The 25,323-nt window shown below is 43.8% G+C and overlaps 2 protein-coding genes across 2 annotated transcripts in view; one reads left to right on the forward strand and one right to left on the reverse strand.

Annotated features, from left to right (window-relative positions):
- The window catches only part of LOC142590176 (DNA-dependent protein kinase catalytic subunit-like), a 202,163-nt gene extending 195,010 nt beyond the window's left edge, over positions 1–7,153 (forward strand). The window contains exons 92-94 of the mRNA XM_075702071.1: positions 263–368; positions 2,320–2,455; positions 6,448–7,153. Coding sequence (XP_075558186.1) covers positions 263–368; positions 2,320–2,455; positions 6,448–6,525 — 320 coding nt within the window. The 3' untranslated portion in view covers positions 6,526–7,153. The remainder of the gene's footprint in view (positions 1–262; positions 369–2,319; positions 2,456–6,447) is intronic.
- A 129-nt stretch (positions 7,154–7,282) lies between these two features.
- Positions 7,283–23,317, reverse strand: LOC142590175 (FERRY endosomal RAB5 effector complex subunit 3). Its single transcript, XM_075702070.1, has 12 exons — positions 22,933–23,317; positions 22,695–22,837; positions 21,822–22,003; positions 20,614–20,713; positions 19,634–19,758; positions 16,944–17,044; positions 15,886–15,970; positions 12,675–12,787; positions 11,594–11,778; positions 10,395–10,628; positions 9,122–9,247; positions 7,283–7,771 (listed from the first exon to the last, which is right to left on the reverse strand). Exons 1-12 carry the CDS (start codon positions 23,102–23,104, stop codon positions 7,688–7,690), a joined length of 1,650 nt encoding a protein of 549 aa, XP_075558185.1. The 5' UTR covers positions 23,105–23,317; the 3' UTR covers positions 7,283–7,687.
- Positions 23,318–25,323: the final 2,006 nt, after the last annotated feature.

The raw sequence follows: 25,323 nt of genomic DNA on the forward strand, positions 1-25,323 counted from the left end.
AAGAGTCTGCTGATTTTGTTTCCTTTTTTTTTTTTTTTTTCTCCCTGCAAAATATTGTTTTCAGTGAACTCTTCATCACTTCTAGCGTTGTTTAACCCTCGATCAAACTGCTTGTTAGCCACTCAAAAAGCGGAGGAGCCCGAGTAAAGTCGTCAAAGTAGTGTTTCCCTAAAAATAAAGAAACAAAGTAAGAAAAAGACTGTCACTTGACAATACAGTGCGACATTGTTCGTCTGAGAGACAAACCATGCATGCAACGCAGGGGAGAAGAGTGGCAAGTCCACCGCTTCACTCGGCTGGTATCCACGACAGAAGGTGGACATTGTTCGCCAGAAGCTGGACGGGCGCCATCCGAGCTACATCCTGCGGTGAGTGAGGGGCCTACTCCTCCTTAGGCCGCAACTCTTGATGCATCGCTGTGAAGCAGCTGCATCAGTCACGCACTTGAAAGAAGTATCAAGCATTCATTCAACCTGAACTCGAGTACACGTCGGCTATCTGGAACCAGGGCCTATGCTACCTGGTCGATGCGATTAGAATCTGTTCCACATCGATTCATTGGCCTTACATTTTGTAACTACTCCCGCACTACCAGTGTTTCAACATTCAACATTGTAGACTAACAGACTAACCTTGGCTTCCTGAGCTACTTTTACTAAGGGAAACTTCACGTCCCAGAAAATGTTGGTTCGTAACCCCTTTTATTAAATGTGAGCTTATTTCACAACCCCCATACTTGTTACTCCACCTTGATCACCAAACGTAAAGTCACCCTTCCAATTTGCGATACCAATTCCTTGTACCTAAATCTTGTCTCTGCTGGAACCACCTTCCCTGTTCCATCACCACCATGCTGTGTCATTAAAAGTTGCCATTATTGATCAGATTTTGTAGTGATCTCCACTTAATTGTATTTCATTATAGATATTTCTGTTGTAATTTACATTCTTTTATGACGGGCAGTTGTATTTAATTAACATTAGCGTGTTTAACTGTACTGTTACTTTTATTTTATGTTTTTGTAAAATCAGTGTATCTTTTTGGGCCCTGGTGGTATTGCAATAAATAAATAACTTTGATGCAGAATGCAAGCACCATCATGAAAAACAGTAGCTGTTCCTCCTTTGATTTTTGCAGTGTCTTTTTAGTCTTTTTATGGCTTCTTGTTGCTATGGCAACTGTATGTGTAGCTCAAAGCCAAGTGACGAAACAGCTTTCGTTGTCAATGGTCGCAGCATGACATGACGAGCAGACCATGTCCCACTGTCGCATTACGCTCTAGGGCTACCACACAGACAGGCCATTGCAAAGTGAAGTCGCTACAAAGCTACAAGACTGCAGTCCATGCAATATTATTGTCCTAGGTTGGATTATTTCATCTGTAAATAGCATTTGAGATCCTGCTTTTCATAGTTTTACATTTTAGCTACAGCAGCGACTTCCAAAACCGGCAGCACAACAACTGATGGCAACAGATAGGCCTCCGCAACAGCCAAACTTGTTGCTGGTCGCTGTTGTTTGCCACCGCCAGTTGAATATCGCGTGCATGTGGTTGGTTATTCATAATTTTGTTAGGCCAGCTTTAAACAATGTGGGTCTGTGGTATAGTTAGTGAAATGTGTTAGGTAGTTTGCTGTAATTACAGTGGCATTGCTTATAAGAAGGATGCATACATTCGCCTTTGTTAAAGTTACGTTTGGATTCCATTGCATTAGAGTAACGTGTTAGTGTCCCGTCTGGGCCACTTAAAAGCAACAATACTGCTTTCTTATTTTAATATAATATACTGAATATTGAATACAGTTTTATGGTAGTTGTGATACATACAGTCGAGCTCTGATATATCGAACTCAAAGAGGATCGTGAAATAGTTTCATATATCAATAATTCAACATGTAAAATAAAAATTTAATATAAAAAGTTTGAAGGGGATCTTGCAGCTGTTCGATATACACAGTAATTCATTATGTCCAGGTTGGACTTTGTCAAGATGAATACACTCAAATGGGCTTTTTTTTTTTATCCCTACTGTTAGTGCTCTATGACTGTTAATACATAGCATCAGAATATAGGGCACGGTGGGTTGACTGTGTTTTCCTCATATCGAGGGAAAGTGCAAATTTGCTGCATCGGGGCAGCTTTGTGAGCCTCTTTACTGCGCTGCTTTCTCGGCAAAATGCATAAGAACACTTTCGAATCTTAAGCTGCTATTATTGCCACTTCCAAAAATATGGCAGTGTGTAATGCATGCTGCCCATCCAACGAGGAAGCGCTGGACATTCCCAGATTGACCGTCCTTTGTTTCTCTCCAACGTTTAGTGATGAACTGAAACTCGGCAAGGGTAAAAACTCCAACTTTGGGAACATGGAACGCATCTGCCTTGGTGCCGACGGCCCCTACGGGGTGATCAGGCGCCAGTTTTCTGGCACGGACAAGCTCACGTCTCAGCAGCAGGTAAGCAAGCGCATGCCGCTTTGACCCAGACGCACGTCAAAGTGGCGTGTTAGTTAAATCACGGCGGCTGGTGCCTTGTTTACGCAGCAGCGGCACCGAACTTGTCCCTGGACATTCCCAGGCATACGAAAGCTCACTTCTCAGTGAATGTGGTGCTCGGAGCAGCTCGGAGGCACCAATATATCGCTTTAACTTGCCTGTGCCTGCCGCAGTGGAATTTTCAACAAAAGTTACTAGAGATAACTCCAGTACTGTGACGATTCAGATTCTATGGGAATGTAATAGGTAGCACATAAATTTGTCTAATCTCCGTGCTTTTTGAAGGGGCGCTGCTTGGAGCGTGGTCGAGCTACCCCGAGCTCGTCGGCAAGGAGCGACTGCACCGCACTGTTGCTGTGACCCTTAAGAACCCCCGACTTTATTTTCGCCATACAATACATACATTTGGAGGGCACCATTATCAAAGTGATTTGGGGCATGTCCTTTGCGCCCTCTACACTTTTGGCCTCGGAAAGCTCGTGGTGTTACCTATTATGCTTCATTTTTTCTAAATTTCCAAGAAATTGCACTTTTCTAAATGCCTCAAAGCAATAAGTTTCTGCAGTCGTGGCATAATTTTTGCTAATTTGTTGCACTTATAATGCAAAAGTACTTTGCTGAAAATAATCTGTATGCAAGAACAGAAAGGCATTTGAAGCAGCCACCAGGACGAAGCTTTAACAAATCCATGTGTGCTACCCACTATTCCCATGCTGGCCGAACTGTTGTACCTGCAGCTCCCGTAGACATGCCAGAGTTTTTGCTGGTAACTTTTGTACAAAATTTCATGCCTGCCAGAATGTATCAGTAGCCGTGAGGCTCTGTTGCTGTCTGTGCACAGAATCGCTGGGTTACCAGTCACCACATTCTGACAGGGAGGGAAATGGAAAAGCACATGCATACCAGTCATTGAATGTCAAAGAACCTCATCGAGATCAAAGTCAATCTGAAGCCCCCCATTGTGATGTCTCTTATAGCTCCTGTTACTTTTAGGCATTAGCCACCATCAATCAATCAACCAATCAATCATTCTTTGCTTTCAGTGTATGATTCTTGCTGTTGTTCAGTCAGCTGTGCTGTTGTTAGAATTAGAGCAGCTACAGCACAGTGTTTGTGCGTGGCATGTTCTTTTCCTATACTAATGTATTTTGTGTGGGATAACCAAATCAAGCCAAGAAAAAAAGCATAGGGTAAATTAGGTGGTTTTTTTAATTGGGACATGAAGAAAGAACAATAAGGGGCAATAAGGTGTGGAAATACCGAATAGTAGATTTTGAATCTGATATCAAATATTCGAAAATATTTCACAGACTTTAATGTTAACAAATTTTGGCCGAGAGAATATGGCACTGTACAAGCTCGGCAAGTCCCCTAGCATTGCATAACAAGAATGTTGCAAGTTATCAGCAACTTGGGTGCACAGAAATCAAGATATACAGTGCGGTCTACACTTACTAAAGGGAACACCAAATTAGTATGACAGCACTGGTTACAGCTCAGTTCTGGTATGTTAATGTCTGTAAAGTACTTTTTTTTTCAGTAGAACTTCAGTTAAATAGATCAAGGACCTAAGTGCTCTTTTCCCTCTAAAACTAACGAAGTAGTCATGTTCGTTTCTGTTATGCTAAATACCAATGAGAGTCTCAGTTTAATAGAGCGGACCTGTGTTTTGCGGCAATTCTTTATTTCTTGTACAGAAAGTTGCGCTTTCCAGTTTTTCTCCAAAATACAGGAGGGCTAACCCAACTTTATGGCGCTTGGGTTATCGTCGGGCCAATCTGTGCGACAAGACGAAAGGACTGCGCATCACTTGGCTCTACCATCGCTGCGCACGTAGCCGGCACCGACGGTTAAGAGCAGGTGCAGATAGTGCCGTTTCATTGTCAGGTTTGGTGTGATTTGCCGTTGGCCAAAGATTCTGAACTCTGAAGGGTCACGGCAAGTTCGCACCACGCTCGCTCCCCCTCGTTCATCCGCCGTTTGTGCAAATGCATGCTGCCAGCCATGACACTTTCACACCCACCGTGCAAATTTAAAAGCCAGTCATGCGCCGGGTTGCTCGAAACTACAAAAAGAGACCCTTGTGCGTATACAAACGGCGTCAGAAACTAGATGCCGCCGTACGGTGTGTCAAAAAGATGGCGGCCGTGAACAACTTTTTTTTTGTTTGCCATCCCGTGTACTCATTTTTGTTTACGAGGCAGTTTTCAGCTTTCCGAGTATCGTACGGCTGTGGTGAATAGAACTGCATCAATTCGGCACCAAACTGTAACTTCAGTCGCCGACGCCCAATGAAGCAGCGCCGATTAGGCCTGTTGGCCTAGGCAGTGTGGCCGTGATAAAAATTCATCTTTGGCTGTTGTGGTAATGGGCCACAAACCATCACGGAATGCTTGCCACTAAATATGGTCGTACGGGTGGCTAACTGGCCTAATCATCGCGCATGCTTTCGCGCATTACAACATATGTGCTGCTTTAAATTTGCTCTCATTCCCTCTGCCTGCGTTACGTTATCATTTCGATCGGTCCTGTCGACCCGGACAAACCTAGCACCGACAGAGGCAGACCAGGCTAATGCAGTGCCGTTCTGAGAATTGAGTGTTCGGGTGCTGTGTGCGATACCCGCATCGGGCTGACGATGATGAGCGCGTCAGCCGGGGCGGCATCATTGTGCACCGAAAACGAAGTAAAACGCTCGCTTGAGCAGCATCAAGCATGAGAAGGTTCCGCGGCACATGCGAAATGTGGCACTCCACAGGTCTCTACATTGATATGTCGAATATTCCGAACATCGAATAGCAGATATTTGATTTGCGAATCAAATTATTCGCTCGCTCACTATTCGATTCGGTGATATTCGAGTATTTGCACTCCCCTAATTACAATAACTTGCCCCTGGTGGGATGTCAATTCTACAACCTCCACATGACACGTGGGACGCCCTAACGTGGAGCTGTTACCATGAATCTCACGCACATGGCCATGAGTGGTGCAGGCTCACCCTCCAGTTTTAACGTTTACTACACATATACAAATACCCGAGAACATTGTTTGGGGTACAGCTGCCAATTTGGGGTGCAGCTGCCAGTGTCACATATGTTGTGGAGAAATTACGGGTGTGGCTTCCACCAGCAGCAAATTGTCTTTTTATCCATTTTCTCTTCCTTATTCAGTGTTATTTCTACATTTCAACGAAAAAAAATATTCCGGCAGAAATTATCACAAAATGACTGTCGACGTCAGTGCAATTAGCATTGACGCATTGTAGCTAAACACTGTATTGCCACCATCGAAACGCATCAATGAGGCACGTGCTGCGACTGGCCACCTGTCTCGCACTTCTCTTGACACGCTGCGCCATCTAGGGGCACCGCCACGAAGTCCGCACGTATCGCATGTCTGTATAATATTCACGTAAAGATTGTCTCAACACGTATGACGCGGGTTAGATTCTGCCCAGCACAAAAAAAAAGAAAATTTTTTGGTGTTGTTGTTGTTGAGGAGTAGCACACACCCAGTGACTCAAGTTGGTCCGACAGTCGGTTTCTAACCCAGTTGCCTCTGCACAGCAGTCCGACACTCCACCCATTAGACCGTGGACTACCCAGTGGCCCTAGTTTGCCTGAGAGACTGGATATGGACCGACAAACATACCACAAACTGGGTGAAGTTTTCAAAGAATGCTAACCACATTGAAACACCTAATTTCCTCAATCCTTTTCTTGGATTCGTAGCCTGTTGGTTCTTTTGGTTAGCACGAGTTGACGGGATAGTTGGTTCAACATGCTCAGGCAGCAGTAAAGAAAGGACAAAGGACATGAGAACATAAACTTACCGTGTTAGTTTTATTTTACTGTGTTCTTTGTCTTTCCAGAGCTGCTGCCTTAGTAGTAGTTCATTTGGTTGTTACCGATACTAAAACAAGCCCCTGGGCCTCCTGATTCTTCTTACAGGTGGAATGTCTCATAGAACAAGCAACTGACCCAGCAATCCTAGGACTGACTTGGAAGGGGTGGCAGCCATGGCGATAAAACTTTTGTTTGTTAACTTGATTGTTTGTTATATAACATTTTAATTGTGTGCATATGTCATCACATTATGTCATAGTTCTCATTGCAACAATACACTTATGTACAAATTGAGATGACACATTCCGTCAGCAGTTAGTGGTATCATGCTTGTGCAGCCTTTCTTGTTTGCTAATAAAAACAAAAACCTGAAGATGCTAATGTGTTTATTGTGAAATTAAAATACTGTCAACACATTGAAGGCAGCCCTTAGTGCCTCCACAGTCCACAAATTTCAGCTTGGAACAAATTTTTACAGCGCAGCTTTTAGGCAACCCATTACTGTGTTGAGTGTCAGCGTGCTCGGCGTAACCGAGCACAGCGAAGGATGAAACAGCGAACGCTGAGTGCAGCGGGGTATGAAAGACAGTGATAGCGAAGAGAGAAAGAGGAGGAAAGCAGTGGAGGAGGGTGCAGCGAAAGCGTGAGAAGAAAATTGCCCCAAGACGGGCTCTGCATTGAAGGACCGCCACGAGATGGCGCCAGAGTAGTGTTCCATCATCTGTTCACTGATGGCACGCAGCAAGCACGTCCACCGATGCCATATATGCAAACAAGCACTGCATAAGTGGAGGTCTGTCTGCAGCAGCTGCTGTGGATCGCGCCCACGCGCTACCTCCCGCAATCTCCCGATTAGCGAGGTAGTTGCAGCGCACTTTGCTCCGGTCGCAAAGTGCCGCACGAGACAGATTGTCCAAACACATGTAGAACTGCACTCCAATTTCACATTGCAAATAAATGTTTTAATAACGTTGATCACAGTAGCAGGTGCAGGTGCTGCACCTTATGTTGAACATATCACAATAATGAGTATGGTACAAAATGCACCTGAGTGTTCACGGCGGGGAGCAGGTCATTCTGTAGGCGATTAATGTAATGGCAATCCCCATTGTAATAAAGCACCGGATATTTACACTCTTCGGAACGGCACCTTTGTCCTTCTTTGTAGCTATGCACTTTACAGTGTCAAAACAATCACCGCAAGTTGCCTCTTGTGTCCCTTTCAAGGTGGGCTAGTGACACACTAGTCAAGATGGCGCTGGTCGTTCAGTCTAAAAATTACGCTAGTGTCCGAGAACATCTTTCTCTCGTGGTCTTCGAGGCACGCATACGTCATCGAAATGCGTCACTTCAGTACAAGTGGATTGGAGATTCTGAAGATTGACGACAGCATTCCAGAGAGGCTGGCAAAGAGGTCTTCTGAAATGCCCTGCAACACAGACAACAGTAAGCTTCAGAATAGGAAGCCTCAAGCTACGAATGCAGTTGCTGGCCGGACTCAACGGGGACCGTCAAGAAGTCTAAATAATTGGAACTCTGGAATACCGGATTTGCCCAAGAACAAGTGATCTTATTCCACAATTGGCCTAAAAAGGTGTGCTGTATTTTCATATCGTCACTTTTGCGGATTACGTTCAATTTCCCGTGGCTAGCACAAGACGCTTTCGTGTCTACGAGCAACAACATTCTTGATACTGTACCAAGCAAGTTGTCTTATCGCAGTATGAAAATGTTGCCACCCGTTGACGCCTCTGTTGTTAGTCAGGCAAAACAGCATGCAAATGAAAGCACCTTCAAAAGTGATCGTCCAAGAATACGGCCCAAGTTTGTCAATGCTTTACTGCACACACATGCACTTGCTTTTGGTCTAAACAATCCGTGGCCATGATTGTCTAGCGAAGCCTTTTATGTGATTCCTTTGTCAGTGGTCCGAACAACACTCTGCATATGCTATCAACGAGGTCAGTCGGCCATCAAGTGAGAAGCATTTGCTACAAATTGCAGCCCATTTCTCTACCATTGTCAGGCGGTCACTACAGACAGATGAAAGTACAGTCAATGCATGCACCGAATTCTCATTGGCGACTTCTAGATCAACTAGGCTTCGCTAGTTTCTGTTTCGAGGAGGCGCCGGCAATGTATCAAAATGAAAATATTGCAATGTCTGCTCAACTCAGTGGCAAAATCAGCATACTTGTACACTAAGTCTGTGGGGCTAGTAGCAGTGTCACGAAGCTTTCCAAATAATCACGCACATCCAAATTATCAGTCGGCGACAGCACCAACTTAGACACAGTGCTGAGGTCTGGGTATTAGTACATGCCCAGCAGTGAGGCAATGCATGGTAGTTGCTGATTATTGATGTGCATGTTTCAATAATTTAAGATATAATGCATGATCCAAAACTTAGCAGTAGGACACAGCAGATAGTCGTACATGCATTCATTGATGTTGCAGTGCTTTGACTGGTACAGTCAACAGCCAGGAAAGGGGCAAAAGTACTTGCTCAAAGAGAATTGGTTCAGTACATTACTCATAAATGATGCAAGGTTAATACAACAAAACAGAGAATGGTAACACGAGATACCACAGGCATTCCCTGCGGTGTTCAGTGTTGCGAGCCAATCGTAGCCAATCATGGAGGTTGCACGCATGTGCAATTTATCGGGAACTCTCAGGGACAGCATTCATGGTAAACACACGATTTACAAAAAAAGAAACATTGGAATTACGTGGCCACGGCATTATTACTACAGCTGAGGAAGACACTGCATGTTACCTGAGGCACAAGGAATTGGACTGTCCGCGTTTCTTCGCCGACCAGCGAAGCCATCTCGATCATGAAGCCCTTTATGCACTTGAACACCAGCTCAGCCCGCTTCAAGCACCAAGGGATCGTCATTTCCTGGGCAGACACAGTGCAAAAGTGAATAGTCATTCAAACGGCAGCACAAAATACACCGCAATAGCGTAACTATATATATATATAGTAGTTGTAGCTAACAAGAAAATGAAGCCCCCCCTTCCCGATTTCTTTCTCACTTGTTGCGTAGTTAAGGCCTTGACTTTGGCCACCTTGATGCCACAAGGTAGCATATGGCGGTTTATAGGCCAGTTGCCTGCTCCTAAGCTCACATACGATGCAACGCCGGTGGTTAAAAAAGATGTTCCGTGCCCGCCGCCTTGTCTATAGTGGCACTGTCTAACACTTCCAGGACTAATCTTGTACACGTACGCAAATACCCAAGAAAGTGGACAGTAAGATAGCCACCATGGCAGCGTAATGTGAAAGATGTGGGTACGGCTCCCATCTGCGGCAAGTTGTCTTTTCGTCCACTTTCATTTCTGTTTTCCTTATTATTTCTATGTTTAAATTAACTTGCATGGTGCTTTCTTTGGTGTTTTCATGCTTTCTTCATGTAGTTGCAAATAACAGAAAACTGAGCCCCTTGAATCTCCTCATTCTTGTTGCTTGTTGCAGAACTATGATGTATGCCTGATAACTTGAACTATATTAAAGGAACTTTGAAAGATTCATGCATGCGCATGCTACCCAATGTGACTCGAGGCATGCTCTACATCCAACGTGTGAGCAGTATGGCTGCCTTCACCCTCTTTAGTTGTCTGCAATGTACAAGCATAGATTCAGTTTACTATTCTTTCTTTTCAAACAGAATTTTTAATGAATTTGTGAGTAATGTTGTAGCACTTCCTATTTTCCAAAGTGTTGGGTTACCGACAGCATTACTTGCTGAATTGCAAGTGTCTTTTTCTAAGGTGTTTCCTTTTTGTCCCTTAAATACTGGAAATGCCTGAAATATCCCAAGTTCCAACTGGCTCAGCTTTTTGCTTCAGAAAAGTAAAGCCTATTTTCCAATCTTGTTGCAGAAAGCAAATGCTCATTGTAAGATCTAACCAATAGACAACAAACAAGAACTACTCAACTTGTCTATGGCTGTTATTGTGAGGATACCATGTGAAACAAGAGATTTCTAAATGTTTTAGATGTGGGAATGGGTCCACTGCAGCAACACGACGCAGCACTTGCATACCTCGGACAGTTCATGAACGAGCAGCAAAGGCAGAGTCACGTTGCAGACGTCGCGCTCATGCGCCACCCGGAGCACATTGCGCAATCCTAGGATGATGGGGTGCCGCGAGCTTATGTCCGGCAGTCGTAGCGAGTCGTCACTGACAACATGGAACACGACGTGGGCCTCGGACAGGTTCGAATGGCGTGTGACGTAGAAGTCTCCCGTCTGCAACGTTGGGCTCGGCCCCGAAACCTGCAGGGAACGAGTCCCGATCTTTAGCATTCACACGGTCTCCACCTTTATCTAGTTTCACCCCAACAGAAAATGGCTGCCATGTGCTAGGGATTAAAATGGTCACGAAGAACAAAACATTTACCACACCAAATCCTTTCTTCTTAGTCACTCATGCTACTATGCTACTGAATGGTAACGGCAGCAGAGCTGTTTTTCAGTGTAATGTATACATGCACAGGCAGTGTGTTTTGTAAAAAACGCAGTGCAGACACGCAAGTGTTGATCGCTATAGGCACAATGCTTGAGCAATACTCGCACATATTGTGCAAGTGATGAGTGCTATCACGAGCATTCAACAATCCCCTATTCAATTTGACAAAGAACAGGGTCCATAGCTGGGCCAGTCTATGCATGAGTAAATGGTGAAATTTAGCGGCTTACTCAATGTATACTGTACAAAAAGACGACAAGGCTTGTCAAAGAATGGTAAGGAAGAAGAAGCATAAAAATAATCGAAAACTACAGTGGTGTACTGCAGTCTGCCTTGCTGACCATCGGCAAATATCATGCAGGATGAACAGACTGCTGCTGCCTCGTTACAGACTTATGAAGCACAGGGCTTAATAAACTATACATATCGTCTTCTTGCTTCAGCAATTTGTGTGCACCTGTGAATCAGCTGCTGGGCTTATCATTCATTATAGACAGTGTTGATTAGATGAAGAGGGAGACAGACTGGGGACTAACGAGTGAGCTTGCCACCTGTGTTTCTCTTTAAAAAGATTATTCCTATTTTACACTGAAAAGTACTTTTTGTTCCAAGTTTTATTCAATTAACAGTGCAAGGTAAACATACCTACATGTCTTCTTTTCTCTTTTCTTATTAAAGGCCTCAGTGTGTTCATAAAAACTATTTGGAGTAACAATCGTTCGCTTAAGTTTCAGGACAAGTGTAAGAAAAAGAAATAAACAGCATGCCTCACCGAACCGTCCTGCCCAGAAAAGCTAGACCGGCGACTGGACTGGCTTGAGCTGCCGTCTGACCCTGACAGGCTCGCTGCAGCTCGGGTCTCACTTGCCTCACGGGCTTTGGTTCGGACGGTCTCTAGCTGTTCGTCCAGGTCCGGAAAGTGCAGCTCTGTCGATTCGTGGCAGATGGCTGCAAACTCTGTAGAGCAGAGGTACCGTTGCTGACTGTTAGAATTGAGCACAGCCAATCGAAATTTTTCAACTCGTGCAACAAGTGCCCGTGAACTGAAGAATTTACCACACTTGTGCTTTTACTGGCAGGCAAGCAAGAATGCAGAGTCATTTTTGCAGCCACAACGAAAACTCTGTCAAGGCAACAAAGATCTTTTGCCCTAGAGAAGCCTTTTCTTTTTGGTTGATTTGCTACAACTGTGCATAATAATGAGCTTGTAAATGTATTTTGGCATTCTGAATGAGCAGGCACGGTGCATCAAAATTCTTGAGTTCAAAGCCTTGCCAAAATACACCAAATTTCTTGGGACAAATAAGAAGGGATCTTGGACATCTGTTCCTCAAATCAGAAGTTCAAATTAATGAAAATCCACTGAATCTATAGAAACTAAATACCTCAAGTGTTCAGTTTGTCATAGAATCAGCACAATATAGTTAGTCTTAAAGGCAGTCAGCTTTACTGCAATCCTACATATTGTCACATAGTTGTGACAGCATGCGTAACACTGTCAAAAGCATGACTCAGAAATTTTTATATCCAATATATGTTAAAACTGGTATCATTATAAGTGGGTTCGACTGCATAACTTTGAGACAGTATCCAAGACTACCTGCAGAGGCATGGTTGCATGCACCAAGCAAGATTTTATTTGTTTTAACTGCTAACAGCTTAGATACTGAAGCACCTATTCAAAAGAAACTATTGGATAACTTTAACGGTGCTTTGTCGCTGTAAATTATTAAGAACAAGACTGCTTAGTAGATAAATGTTTTTACTAAAGCCTAAGGGGTCCTTTTAGTTAATGGCTTCAACACACCGAGAAAACAAAATTATATGAACGGTAATGCGTAGTATGACGATACCTCTCTTGATGCCAACGTAAGAGTTGATCCGGTTGTCGACAAGCAGGACAATGCCTGAGAGGCTGTTGGAGTAGAGTGACATGGCCATCTGCAACCTTTGCGGTGCCGGAACTCTGCACGCGCAATTTGGAACATGACAGCAACCGTAAGCGATCGGCACAAAGGTGAATGTCAATAACTGTCAACAGCAGTTATTGTCAACAGCACGCACTACCGCAACTACCCCACCACACCTAGGTAACTATAGGAAAAGGAGCCTGTAAAGGAAGGAGAGCTTTTAAGCAAGCAATGAAGGACAAACAACAGCATCTGGTTTTGTCATTTCAGACAAGTGTGCCGTCTCGTATCACAAAAAATTATGCAGATCCCATGCACGGGAAGAACCAATGTTATGCAAAGTATTTTGCAGGTAGCTGCCTATCTAGCATCATTTGTGGTTGTGCAAAGTTTAACCAGATGGCACTACATGCCAGTGTGATGTTAATGTGCGCGGTACGACACCAGCCAGGCGACAGCACCATGACAATGGCTTAATGATGGCAACAATACTGCGATGGCAATGGCACGACTGATTTATTGTACTCTGGCAAAGAGATGCTACAGCCTGTTTCGTTATGGCCTCAGCTGATCGCAGAGGTAGTGGACTGGATAAAATGGGTCAATCCTGAAAGCTATTCGGTGTCGCAAGAGAGTGACAGTGGTGAGATCATTATTCAATCATGCCACAAATGCATCTTTGGCTTAGTCAGTAGGGCATTAGGATAGTGTGCTGAAGTAATCTGGTTCAAACCCATCGAACACACAGTCTTTATTTTTTAAATTTCCTAATGGCTTGTGTGAGACCCCCCCTCCCCACCCAACGTGTGTATTTGGCAAGACAGCCAACACCCACAAAGTGGGAGGAAAGGCATTGAATGTTTCACTTTAAAAACGGTACAGCTAACAACTTCACAGTAGCACACGCATCACATGATCTGCTCTGTGTGATGTGTGTTCTGCTTTGAAATTATATTCTGTATCGTTCTTGCACTATAAAATGGTATTATTACGAGTCAGTTATCCTGTGGACATGATGTAAGCTGTTGAAGTGTACAGCGAACAAGAAAGAAAATAAGGTGGTGTCTATCGGTCCATCATCTTTGTTGTGGCACCGCTTTGTGCCCTCGTGTAAATACAGTAGGCTTACGTTAATTCGACCCCGGTTAACTCTATTTTTCGGCTAGTTCGATTCCAACCAAAGGACCCGGCCAGTGTCCGCACATTTCTATGGCCCCAAACTTTCATTATTTCGATCCTAAAATTGGCCTTCACCAGATGATTCGAATTTGACCAGTCAGTACACATGTGCCTGGCCTCTATGGTGACTCCTTTAGTGGCAGCGTCTGCCTTGGCAGAGCTTAGAGCACAGTGAATGCGTTGAACGTACGTCATCTCCCATCGAAAATGCCTATTTTTGACCTGCCCTAGGAAGATTTTAAAGCAATAACTGTAGCTCACAACGTCTGATTACGGTATTTACCTCATTCTATCATGTATTTCTCTTCTGCCATGAAATTTGGGCTGAAAATTGCCTGCTCAGTCACATCTGACACGAAACCAAAACCATGTTTGCAGTGAAGCTGACTTTAGGAAACTGGCTACCACTGCACGACACATATTAGGTCATTGCCCATTTATTTTGCTAAAGAACCGGGTACGCGTTAGATTTCTACTTTGTTCAGGAGCTTTAATGTAAGTTTTATACTTTGGACACATAGAAAGTGTGTGCACATCTGATTCAGAAATATGTTAGAATCGCAAAAATAAAGTGAGTCAGCTTGCGTTCTAACATTTTTTTCTCTATCTCATTTAATTCAGCCCACCGGATAGCACAATCAATTTTGTCGGTCCCATCAGGGTCGATTTAATAAGTTGACTAGTGTAAATAAACCCTTTGTCAAAACACCTCCCCCATAACAGTATGTTTATTCGAAACAATGTACAAACAACTGGCCCCAATTGTGGACTCAACAGCTTTACAAGGCTTATTGGGACTTTGTGTGCTCTTAACAATGGGAAAAGTATTCACATGATTTTTTTTAAAAGTTGTGAGAGCTGCAAGGCTTGTGAGATTGTGTAAATGAGGTTAGAGAGACAGTATCTGTACTTTACATATACCATTTCACAAATTTGATTAACTCCAAACTACAACAAAACAATGCATGGAAAGGGACAATGCAGATGCACACTTGAAACTAAGTAAATAACTGTTGTCAAGTAATTGCTAACATTCCTTAATTGCCAGTAGCTTTATCGCATCCTCTTCAGCGGCAGTTACTATGCCTATCACAGTGGGTGTTTTTATTTGCAACAGCTGTTATAATGGCAACATCTAAGCTACTCAAAGGCAGGTATGCAAGGCATGGATACAAATGCCAACCATAAACTGAAAGGTCACATAGTTTCAGAAAAGAAGGAAGACCAAAAGGCTATCTGTGCACACTGATTCGAAGACAGAACCAACTACTCAATCATGGACGCACATGGTCACTCTAGGAAGATGCTAACAGTTTAGGCATGACAATTCCTCTTTGCAAGAGACATTAATCAAGATCTCAACACTTTGCTCAGCTTTCTGTCATTTTAAAAATTACTGAATGGCTTGAGATCAAACACCAGTAGAACTCTATTGATATGCTGCCAACTGTTTTGTTTTCCTGTGTTGTGCACTGCATATTCACAGTCTAGGGGCCATCTCTCATAGCGGTCCATTTCATTTCCCATTCTGTTTGCCAACTTTCACTGGTTTGGATGCCACTGCGCCGCTATTACTGCCAGGGTCTGAAACTTGGCACAGCGAATGGCAAGAAAAGAACAGGTAACAAAGCACACTGTCACAAAATACATTCTCAAGTGCAAAGCTCACACAGCGTTGATGGCCCTTAACCGTCCCTTTGTCTTGGTTCCTACAAGTCTATGAAAGTCCCTTCTTGTGGTCTTGTTAAAGACATTTAAATGGGGTTCTACAGCACACACCACCTGCAACATGAATTATGCTAGAAGTTTGCCTTAGACAAATATGGGACACAAATTGCCAATGATACAAATCGGCAGTGTGATATTTACAACCTGCACAAAAGCTTTAAGCACCTAACATGCTGCAAGCCATGGTTCTTTGTGAAACTAGAAGAATCTACTGTTCGTGCAACGTACGAGCAAAGCGAGAACTCACCCCATGCCTAATGTGACGTGGCGGCAAAGGTCAAGGATGTTGGCCGACAGCAATCTGAGGTTGTGCATCACCTTCAGCTGAGAGCCTGCAAAATGCCAGTAGCAAACACAGAAAAAAAATTCATGAGGCATGAGCATACACATAAGAAATCAGCAGACTTGAGCGACCGGCTCCAGCTCCGGTATCACTGGCTGCGAGAGCAGCGTGCTTTCACTACTGCCTGCCATAACCTCTAAAACACGTGCACAGACACCACAGCTCTCGGAGCCTGCATGGCACACAAAGTCCTACACAGATTGCCAAGCGTGAACAGTGCGTGACAGCTTGGTGGTTAGCACCTCTGACTCACAACTTCACCTTGCCGCAGGAGCACGAGATCAATTTTCAGCGATGGTTTTGTTTTCTTTGCCATATGGCGAGAGTGAAGCTGAGAAGAAGGCCTGACGACAAAGACGCGACAGCAATGGCGTAACAAAAAGTACGAAAGAATAGACACAGCCAACCCAGTTTCCAGCCCTGAACTGTTGTCACAGTAAATTTTAAGCACAACTTCTTCAGTGGAGCTTCACAGAAAAACACATGGGCCTCCATCAGTTATGTTGCGCAGCTCAATTAGGTTGTGGCAGTCAACATTCGAAAGCTGCACAGTGGGCTATGAAGGATGCCGCAATGGAAGACTCGGGATTAATTTTGACTACATGAGGTTTCCTTAACATGCGCCCAAAGCATGGTACAAGGGCACTTTTGCATCACCTGCCCGTCATCCTCCAGAATACTGCCATGGTGGCAGGGGATCAAACCTGCAATGTCATGCTGAGCAGCAGCAGAACACAACAGCCACTGCAGCAGGCAGTGTCGCTCCACAAGCCTAGCCCATTTCAGTCGGCCCATCTTTCACTGACACCTCATGTCTGTTTACAAGATGATGTGGCCATATTTCGGCCACAACAGTCTTACTCTGAATTGCAAGGACTCGTTAAATTAAGTTTCTGCTGTCCCCTACTCTGAATCGTCAAGTGAAGTTTTGATGTTTGCAGAGCAGCCTGGCAGTAGCTTACCCAAGTGAATGGTAAAACTCTCGGAAGGCCGAGGAGGAGGCGGTGTCCAATTCTGTACATCGTGCCCTGCCAGCGACTTCGATGCTGCCCGCAACCGTTCCCTGCAATGAACAGACAGCTGCGTTCAGGCGAGCAGACAGATATGTTCAGGCAAGCAGAAAATTGGGCAAATTGGTTTTGATTCTTGGTGGCACCAGCACAAGGAACAATGACGAAGAAAAACAAGACGACAAACACGGCAAAAGTGCCATGTTCGTCACCTTGTGTTTTTGTTGTTTTTTTTTTTTAGCCCTTGCACTGCCCTCCAATCATCAATCCATTGCATAAATCTGGAAAGAGGACATAAAGGTTCTGGAAATGACTCTGATTTATCCTGGTTTTCAAGCTAGCTACAGGTACCAACCTTTTTCTAACGTCATCGTGTGTTTGCACTGCTCTGTGATCACTTTTCGTAAACGTTGCAGACCTACATATGCCTGGTTCTGCATAGTTCAGCTTCTTGGCAGTGTTACTTCTTGTGCAGTAATCAAAAAGTGCGCAGATTGGCATGATGATGTCACAGCAGAAACCCTGGATCAACGACAATGCGGCAGCTCAAGTAGCCAGTTACCAAGCAATGGCGGACGCACTCGCTTAATGAACCAGAAGTGACACGCATGTGAACTATGCAAACATCCTACCGTTGCAAGGTTTCTCGTGGCTACAGTAACAAACAGCTCGGAATTTCGACATTTCCTCAGATCCCCTTGTCCATAAACTTTTGAAGGTCACTTATGCACATACTCACAATAAACCCTTTAAATGCATTGTTGTTGCCGTTAATATCGTCTCAAACTGCAAGAGAGACAATTTTCATTGCATTTCAAAGGACATTTAACTGCTTGTAGATTTAAATGTTTTCTCAGATCCCACGGTTCGTAAACTTTTGCAGGTGACTTACACGTGCACATCCACACAACAAATCCTTTAAATGCATTGTTGTTCCAGTTGTTGCATTGTAGTGTTGCACTGAGTGACAAATCGAGAACTGTGACAATTCCTTGACAAACGGTCACCAACAAAAAGCAAAACAATGTATGCATGATTCAGGGTCGTAGCAAGGTGAAGCCCACAGAGCACATGCTGCTGATTTACCACTAACTGGAATTGCTAGTGGAACTATGTATTGCCAGTTGTCCAGGCTAGTTAACTCACTGCTCTGAATAGGACGGAAGCACAAAACGCAAAATAAAACATGCACGAGTGTTGGCTGCCGACTGTTTATTTGTAGAAGTGAGACAGGAAATATGCCCGCTGCAGCTCAATTCATCTGAATCTCATCCCTGGATACTAAAGAGCAGTGTAAGCCTTCCTTTTGCACGAGGCCACGTTCAGATTCTTTTTTGTCTTCTGATTGGCGCAAATTCACTGGTCAGCCACACAGCTCACCAATAGGACAGTTATGTGTCTGTCACGTACGTGTGCAATGCGTGTCGTGTACGTGACACGTACGTGTCTGTACAGGTCAAGTACGTGTCCAGTTGAGTTACAGTGGCGCCTGTCCTGTCCAAGTTTGGCCGTAGGAGTGTTAGCCAGCGTCCCCTCATGGCCATGGCAGCATAATGTGGAAGACGCAGGTTTGGCTCACACCAGCGGCAAGTTGTCTTGTACCTCTATTTTCCCTTCCCCTTTCCCTCATAATTTCTACGTTTCATTTAAAATCAGTTTCCTTTCCTTTTTAGCGTTATTTTGCGCATCAGCATCAAATATTTCACTACACTGTCTCCTACCTAAAGATATTCAAAAAAGAGCGTAAACATATTCCATTAGGTCAATTGCAATATTTACTTTCCTCGGTGCTTTCCTTGGCTTCATGTGGAAGTAAACCTAAAATTTCTACTACAGACATCGTCACGTAATGAATATGTGCTTCATAACAAATAGTGGATATAACGAAGTTTATATTCGTAACTGATACAACTTATATAACGAGGTTCAATGGTACTAGTCATCTTGAGGCTACAAATAAACAGTTGAGAGTTTGGTGCCCGTGTGTGTTTTATCCCTTCAAGTGCTGTATGCATCAAAAGCAAAAGTGCCGATGAAAATAACGATTTTTAAAATGTGTTGCATACATTTTGAAACACTTCTCATTGAACCTGCACTGCAAATTTAAATATGTGTAAGGTGTTTTAGCAAAACGAGTTTCAAGGTAGACATTTGGGTGTTTGCCCTCTGTGTCAGCATGTCATCATGTAGCGGGTTCACTTCCTTCATTGTTGATCTCAATGATTTTGTATCCAGAATATATTTCAAGTCGCTGGTCAGGTGCTTTTGAGGGATGATGGACATGAAATAGTCATCATTATCATATCTGATGTTCCTGTAGAGAGCTCTCACATGGAGTCTGCAAACTTGACAAAACTCACTAAAGAAATAAAAATTCTTAATCCATTCTACAGTCATACTCTTTTAATGATTCTTAATAACTCTTAATCCATTCTACAGCCATACACTTTTAACGATTCTGACGAAAAAACTGCAGTGTAACTAAATTATCAATTAAGAGAATAATGGCGCTTGATAGGGTTATCTTGCACCTTGTATTCCCGTCCTCATTATTCTTGGTGCTGTTTACACATGTGCTGTTGCCTCAGTTTTACAGACACTGTAGTTTCTAGGATGTACACGAGAATTTTTCGTGATCTTACCCAAACCCACGGCCGCCCTTGGAAATGATGTAGTCCTCGTAGACAGTATGGACCCAGTCACGGAACTCTTTCTTCTGGGTCTCCTTCAGCGAATCTATGCGGCTGTCCCATTGGCCAGATACCCTCTGTAGAAAAAAAAAAAAAAAAGACTCAATTATAACAAAGCTACTTTGTAAATGTGGCAACATTTCTTTATATAGCACCACCACTCTTCCTGAACCAGGTTAGCCATTTGACCTTCAAAGCTGTACATGTGTAAAACAGAGAAAAAGAAGTTTTTGTTGTAAATAAGGGTCGAATCACGAACACCGCAGTTGTAATGTGTACACTCTACTACAACTCCACAACCGTGGTGAACTGACGATGAAAAAAAAAGTGGAAGTTGTGTTTCAATCTCATTTTAATACTTGGAAAGATGGTTTTGATGAGCTACATTAAAGGTAGTATCACGAGATACGAAATCCATTTTTTAGCGAGGTAAATTAGACCTCAGGCCACAGAGATGGAAGGTGTAATTGACCAGGTATTCACAAGAGGTCCACAAAATTTTAAATTGAGGGATGTGTATAGCACATCAGCACAGAACCTCCGCTGCTCACTGTCTTGGAACAGTTTACAGGGTTCTGTTGTGCCAGGTTTGATGAGATCTGCGTGCTCCTTCTCCTGGACAATTCGTCCCTAAAGAAAGCAGAGCGTCAGACCGAGGGATGCCTGTGCCAATTTTTGGCAACATGTAGGTAACCAACAACAGCATGGGCTTGTACCCAAACCCCCCAAGTTCGTCGCAAAGACCCCCGCAATCCTGCCTAAGGTCTCAGGTTAAGCCACAATAACCATGTACAAACTTAAGAACCGTGTCACAATGCACCACAATGCTGAAATGTGATTTCATCAGTCATCAGAGATGAATTCTGCAACATAAAGAAAGAAAACAATTGGGGGCTAACTGCAACATATAAGGGTGCACAAAGTTGACTTACTTGAGTTTCTTCGAAGTGTCTTGCTGCAATGTCATTTATGTCGCGATCAGTGAGGCCAAGCCCAACTTGCTGCACACAGCGTTCCATTTCCTGTGTTTGCCTTTAGTGAGGAAAAGAAGGAATTGCTAGGTCATCACTAGCCAAGCTCACAATTGTCTTAAAGCTGTAATGGTATTCTTGTGGGCAAAGTAATTCTGGGTAAGGGTGAGTGTCTTGCAACGTGAAAAGACGGAGTACAGATGGACAAGTGACACATACGAGTGCTGATGTACATTTAATTCTTGTTTAGGCCCCTCAACTACACCTGCCAATTTGTTAACTTTAAGAATCAAATAATTCCCCACCCACACGATGCGAAAAGGGTGAAAAGAGGAGAGGGGAATGGGATATCAAGCATTTCTTTTTTTTATTTAAATTTGCTCTGAGCACACACCTTCAATGGGATGCATACGCACTTTATTAATGATGAGTTATCTTTAGGCAAGCAGCAGGAAACTTTGAACAGCAGGGAATCAGAAGCAACCCATTTTTTTTATATACATATAACAGTGTGACTTATTAAGCAATTTTGTTGTTACTGATTTGCCTGCTCAATGAACTTATCTGAATATGCTTGTTCGAAAGAAGTACCCTTCTGGCATGTGGTGTCTTGGGCTGCCACAAGAGGGCGGCACAGGTACCACTACAATTTTTTTTTTACGACCACAATCTTGCATTGCCTCATATTTCAACAGCTTATTTTTCATAAAACGTGATGCAAGCTTGGTAATATTGCAGGATGACCCCAAATTCTTAAGCTTTACGGAAAATGAAGTACTAAAGTGCCAAACAGACAACACAAGAAGAGACACGGATGAGCGCTTACTAACAACTGATGCCTTATTGACAGAAACACTGTGTGTCAATCGTTTTATCGCCTTTTGCCTGGTTACCATGTGATTTTCAACAATGTGTGAGTTGCGCTGCCAGATTTGCATATATATTGTGTGTTTCTGTCAATAAAGCATCAGTTGTTAGTAAGCGCTCGTCCATGTCTCTTTTTGTGTCGTCTGTTTGGTGCTTTAGTACTTCCATAACATGCACCAACTAGCCCAAAAAAAGGCTCTGCTTTACGGAAAAATTTTGGAGAGTTGGCAGGCATGCTCATCTTTTCGTGCTGCAGATTGTTCGCCATGCCCCAAAAGCTTTTACCAGAGAAGAATCATTACCTCTTCTGCAAGTGGCTGAGCGTTTCATCACGTTCTCGCACCATGTCGCCGACGGCCAAGGCGTAGCTGTGCTCCAAGTTGAGCATGGTGTCCAGCGCTGGCGAATGTATGAGCGTGTGGTACATCGTGGGGAACTTGCTGTCTCTGGTCTCCTCCTCTGGGCTTGCATAGCACAGGTGCTCCTGCAGCGTTGCAAAAGGGAGAGCATCAATTTACTGCCGCACGTGATTATTTCAAACCAACCAATGCAGTTCGCAGAATGTAACTGCAACTTGGATTTGTACACGCTTGAAAAATGCTCAGTTTTGAGCACTATGAAATGGCTTGACGTCTCATATGAGCATCGTTATACGCAAATGGAAGCGAATCGGAGTAAAGAGAGAGAGTGCCCTTTCTGTCTTGATGGCTATGTTTTGTTCCCAGCCCACCCAATGTAAATTAGTCAGTGTAGGTTTCCAAAAAAAGAAAAAAAAATGCAACCAATCGTCCAAGATTATGTGTGCTGTTGGCTGTATACACCCAGAATGCATGCCTGTCAACGAGGTATGGAAACTACATGTTTTCAAGCCTCTCTGATCTGTCTTCTTAGAACTTAATTACATGTGCTATTATTTTTGCGTGGTGACATTTCTGTTGTGCTTGCATAGCCTATACATAGAAAGCTAGAAATGTATAGTGCATAAAGGGGGGGGGGGGGGAGTCAAACAGGCGGATTTACGTCGGAACCATACGAAGTGCGCGGTCCTTACAGGCTCTACAACAACAACAACAAACAAAAGAAAATCAAGCTCAATTTCGTTTTCTTTCGAGATCGCTCTGTGCGTCCCCCCAACAGCCTCAGTCCATAGAGACCGCATTCGCCAAGCCACCCACCTCCTTGAAGTCCCGCGCCCAGCGAGCCGCTAGGGTGGCGACGTCGCCGTCCTTGCGGAACTTTTCGATCGCTTCCGTCGCTCCTTCGTCGTAGAATAGCTCGGTCTCCCGGGAAACGAAGTCGCTCAGGCTCTTCGTCAAATCTGCAGCGACACCGCTACTTTTAGATCGAAGTGCACTGGATCCCATACGAGAAATCGCATTGCACACAGCGCTAGATCAGCACAGACGCGCTCACCGTCTTCGACGTAGCAGGGAAGCTTCTCTTCTTGCATGACTCGGAAGACGATCTCCTTCAAGGGAAGTTCGTTGGGAATGCGGATCGCGCGCTGTACTTTAAAATCTCTCTTCGCATAAGATGCGCACCATACGAAGTCTCTCTCGGCTGTCGTCGGAGCGGCGGTCATCATGCCCGGTTCTTCTTGCAGGCCCTACGGGATGGAAGCTGGTTTTTTGGAAGATGGTCCTTTGGAAGATGGATTGGTATCTGTCCGCGGCCGGCGATTGTCGAAAGGCGTTTACATTTCAGCAAGACGCGAGAGTAGTTTGTAACTCGGAACTTGTACTTTCTGTCGGCATCGGCGCTTCCGAAACCACGCCTTCTTGACTTGTGGATCGGATTGAATTTCTATCGGCCCACTCAACCACTGTGGGGCGACGCGTTTAGCGTGTTTCTGCTTATTTTGACGGAAGAGCTTCACGTAACGCATTTTTTTTCGTGGCACCACGCATTGAAGGAGTTTTAAGCGATGAATAGGCCAGCATAAATAAAAAATGTGAGATAGGAGCAGCACTGTCGATATGGTGACGTCCTTGGAAACTCGATACGGCCGCTATTGTGATTATGATTAAAGTTGGTTCTTTATTCTATGATTATACTCGCGGACAATTTTCTGTGGCTAAGAAGGGAAAGCTACGGAGGCAAAGCGCGCACAAGCGAGAACGCTTCTAAAGAGTCCCGTGTTTTCATCCACGGTAGGTTAACCTTTTTAGGCGCCACTTTATCCCGTTGATTTTCATGAAAACTTGCATTCACCACATTTCTTGCATTTCAGAATTATAGAAAGTGTGCAGCCGTAGAAAAGATCAGGAATTTCCAGTTTTTTAGCGAGTTTTGTCAAGTTTACAGAATGTGCACTCCATGTAAAAACTCACTACAGGAACATCAAATATGAGAACATAACCCATTTTGTCTATTAAAAAGCTTGAAAAGCACTTATCCAGCCACTTAAAAATTATGCCTAGTGCGTGACATTGCGAAAAACAATGAAAGAAGTGAATCTGCTACATGTAACATACTGACATCGAGTAAAAACACCGAACTGTCTACCTTCCCACTCATTTTGCTAAAACATTCTGCACGTTATACAAAATTGCAGTACGATTCCAATCATAAGCGTTTCAAGATGTGTGCAACAGATTTCAAATATAATTATTTACACTTTTGCTGTTGGTGCACTATCTTGCTGTATACAATTGTGTACACAGCGTCTAAAATGGTTAAGCAGAGACATTAACAACAGTTAAATACGACAAAACACACCACTGAATGTAAAAGTTTATTATTTTGCGGCTTTTCCCTTCTGTGTCTAGGCAAACACGAAGCAATCGCACGTGGAGGCTGTGTCTATTCAATGTCTGTTTCGAGCAACCAAAAGCTTCTCAAACCCTGGTGGACTACTTGGTGCGTAACACATGCGCAGAAGCTTTGCTCCCATAGCTTTCCCTTCATAGACACAGAAAGTTGTCTGCGAGCATAGTGTCCTCACCAATGTCAATCAAGTTTTGCGCCAAGGCTTAATTAAACAATTTTCATATCGAATAAAAAAAAACTGATCAGTGGATCTACATATAGTCGAAGAGTATGCATTTGGACTGGTTGGTTCATGATTACCAACAGAAAACAGCGCTCTACGACAGGACGAAGAGAGGGACTGTTGGACAAAGGGAGGAAAAAAGCAAGCGCTATGGTCTATGTCCCTCTCTTCGTCTTGTCGTTTAGTGCTGTTTTCTGTATGTATAGTCATGAATTGGTGTAGTTAACTTGTTAAAAAATCGTTGGTGCAACAACTTCGTTATAAGCAGCATCGCGGTAAGAGCAGAGATAGACAGTGACAGTGATTGTGGTCCCCTGATAACTCAGGGGACCAATTGCAATGCATGCTCACTGACCTGGAGAAGCAAAGCAGAAGAGTGGGTCTAAAAATTAATATGCAGAAAACTAAAGTAATGCTTAACAGTCTCGGGAGAGAACAGCAATTTACAATAGGCAGCGAGGCACTGGAATTCGTAAGGGAATACATCTACTTAGGGCAGGTAGTGACGGCGGATCCGGATCATGAGACGGAAATAATCAGAAGAATAAGAATGGGCTGGAGTGCGTTTGGCAGGCATTCCCAAATCATGAACAGCAGGTTGCCGTTATCCCTCAAGAGAAAAGTATATAATAGCTGTGTCTTACCAGTACTCACCTACGGGGCAGAAACCTGGAGGCTTACGAAAAGGGTTCTACTCAAATTGAGGACGACACAACGAGCTATGGAAAGAAGAATGATAGGTGTAACGTTAAGGGATAAGAAAAGAGCAGATTGGGTGAGGGAACAAACGCGAGTTAATGACATCTTAGTTG

Source organism: Dermacentor variabilis, chromosome 8 (assembly GCF_050947875.1).
Source record: "Dermacentor variabilis isolate Ectoservices chromosome 8, ASM5094787v1, whole genome shotgun sequence".
NCBI lineage: Eukaryota > Metazoa > Arthropoda > Arachnida > Ixodida > Ixodidae > Dermacentor > Dermacentor variabilis.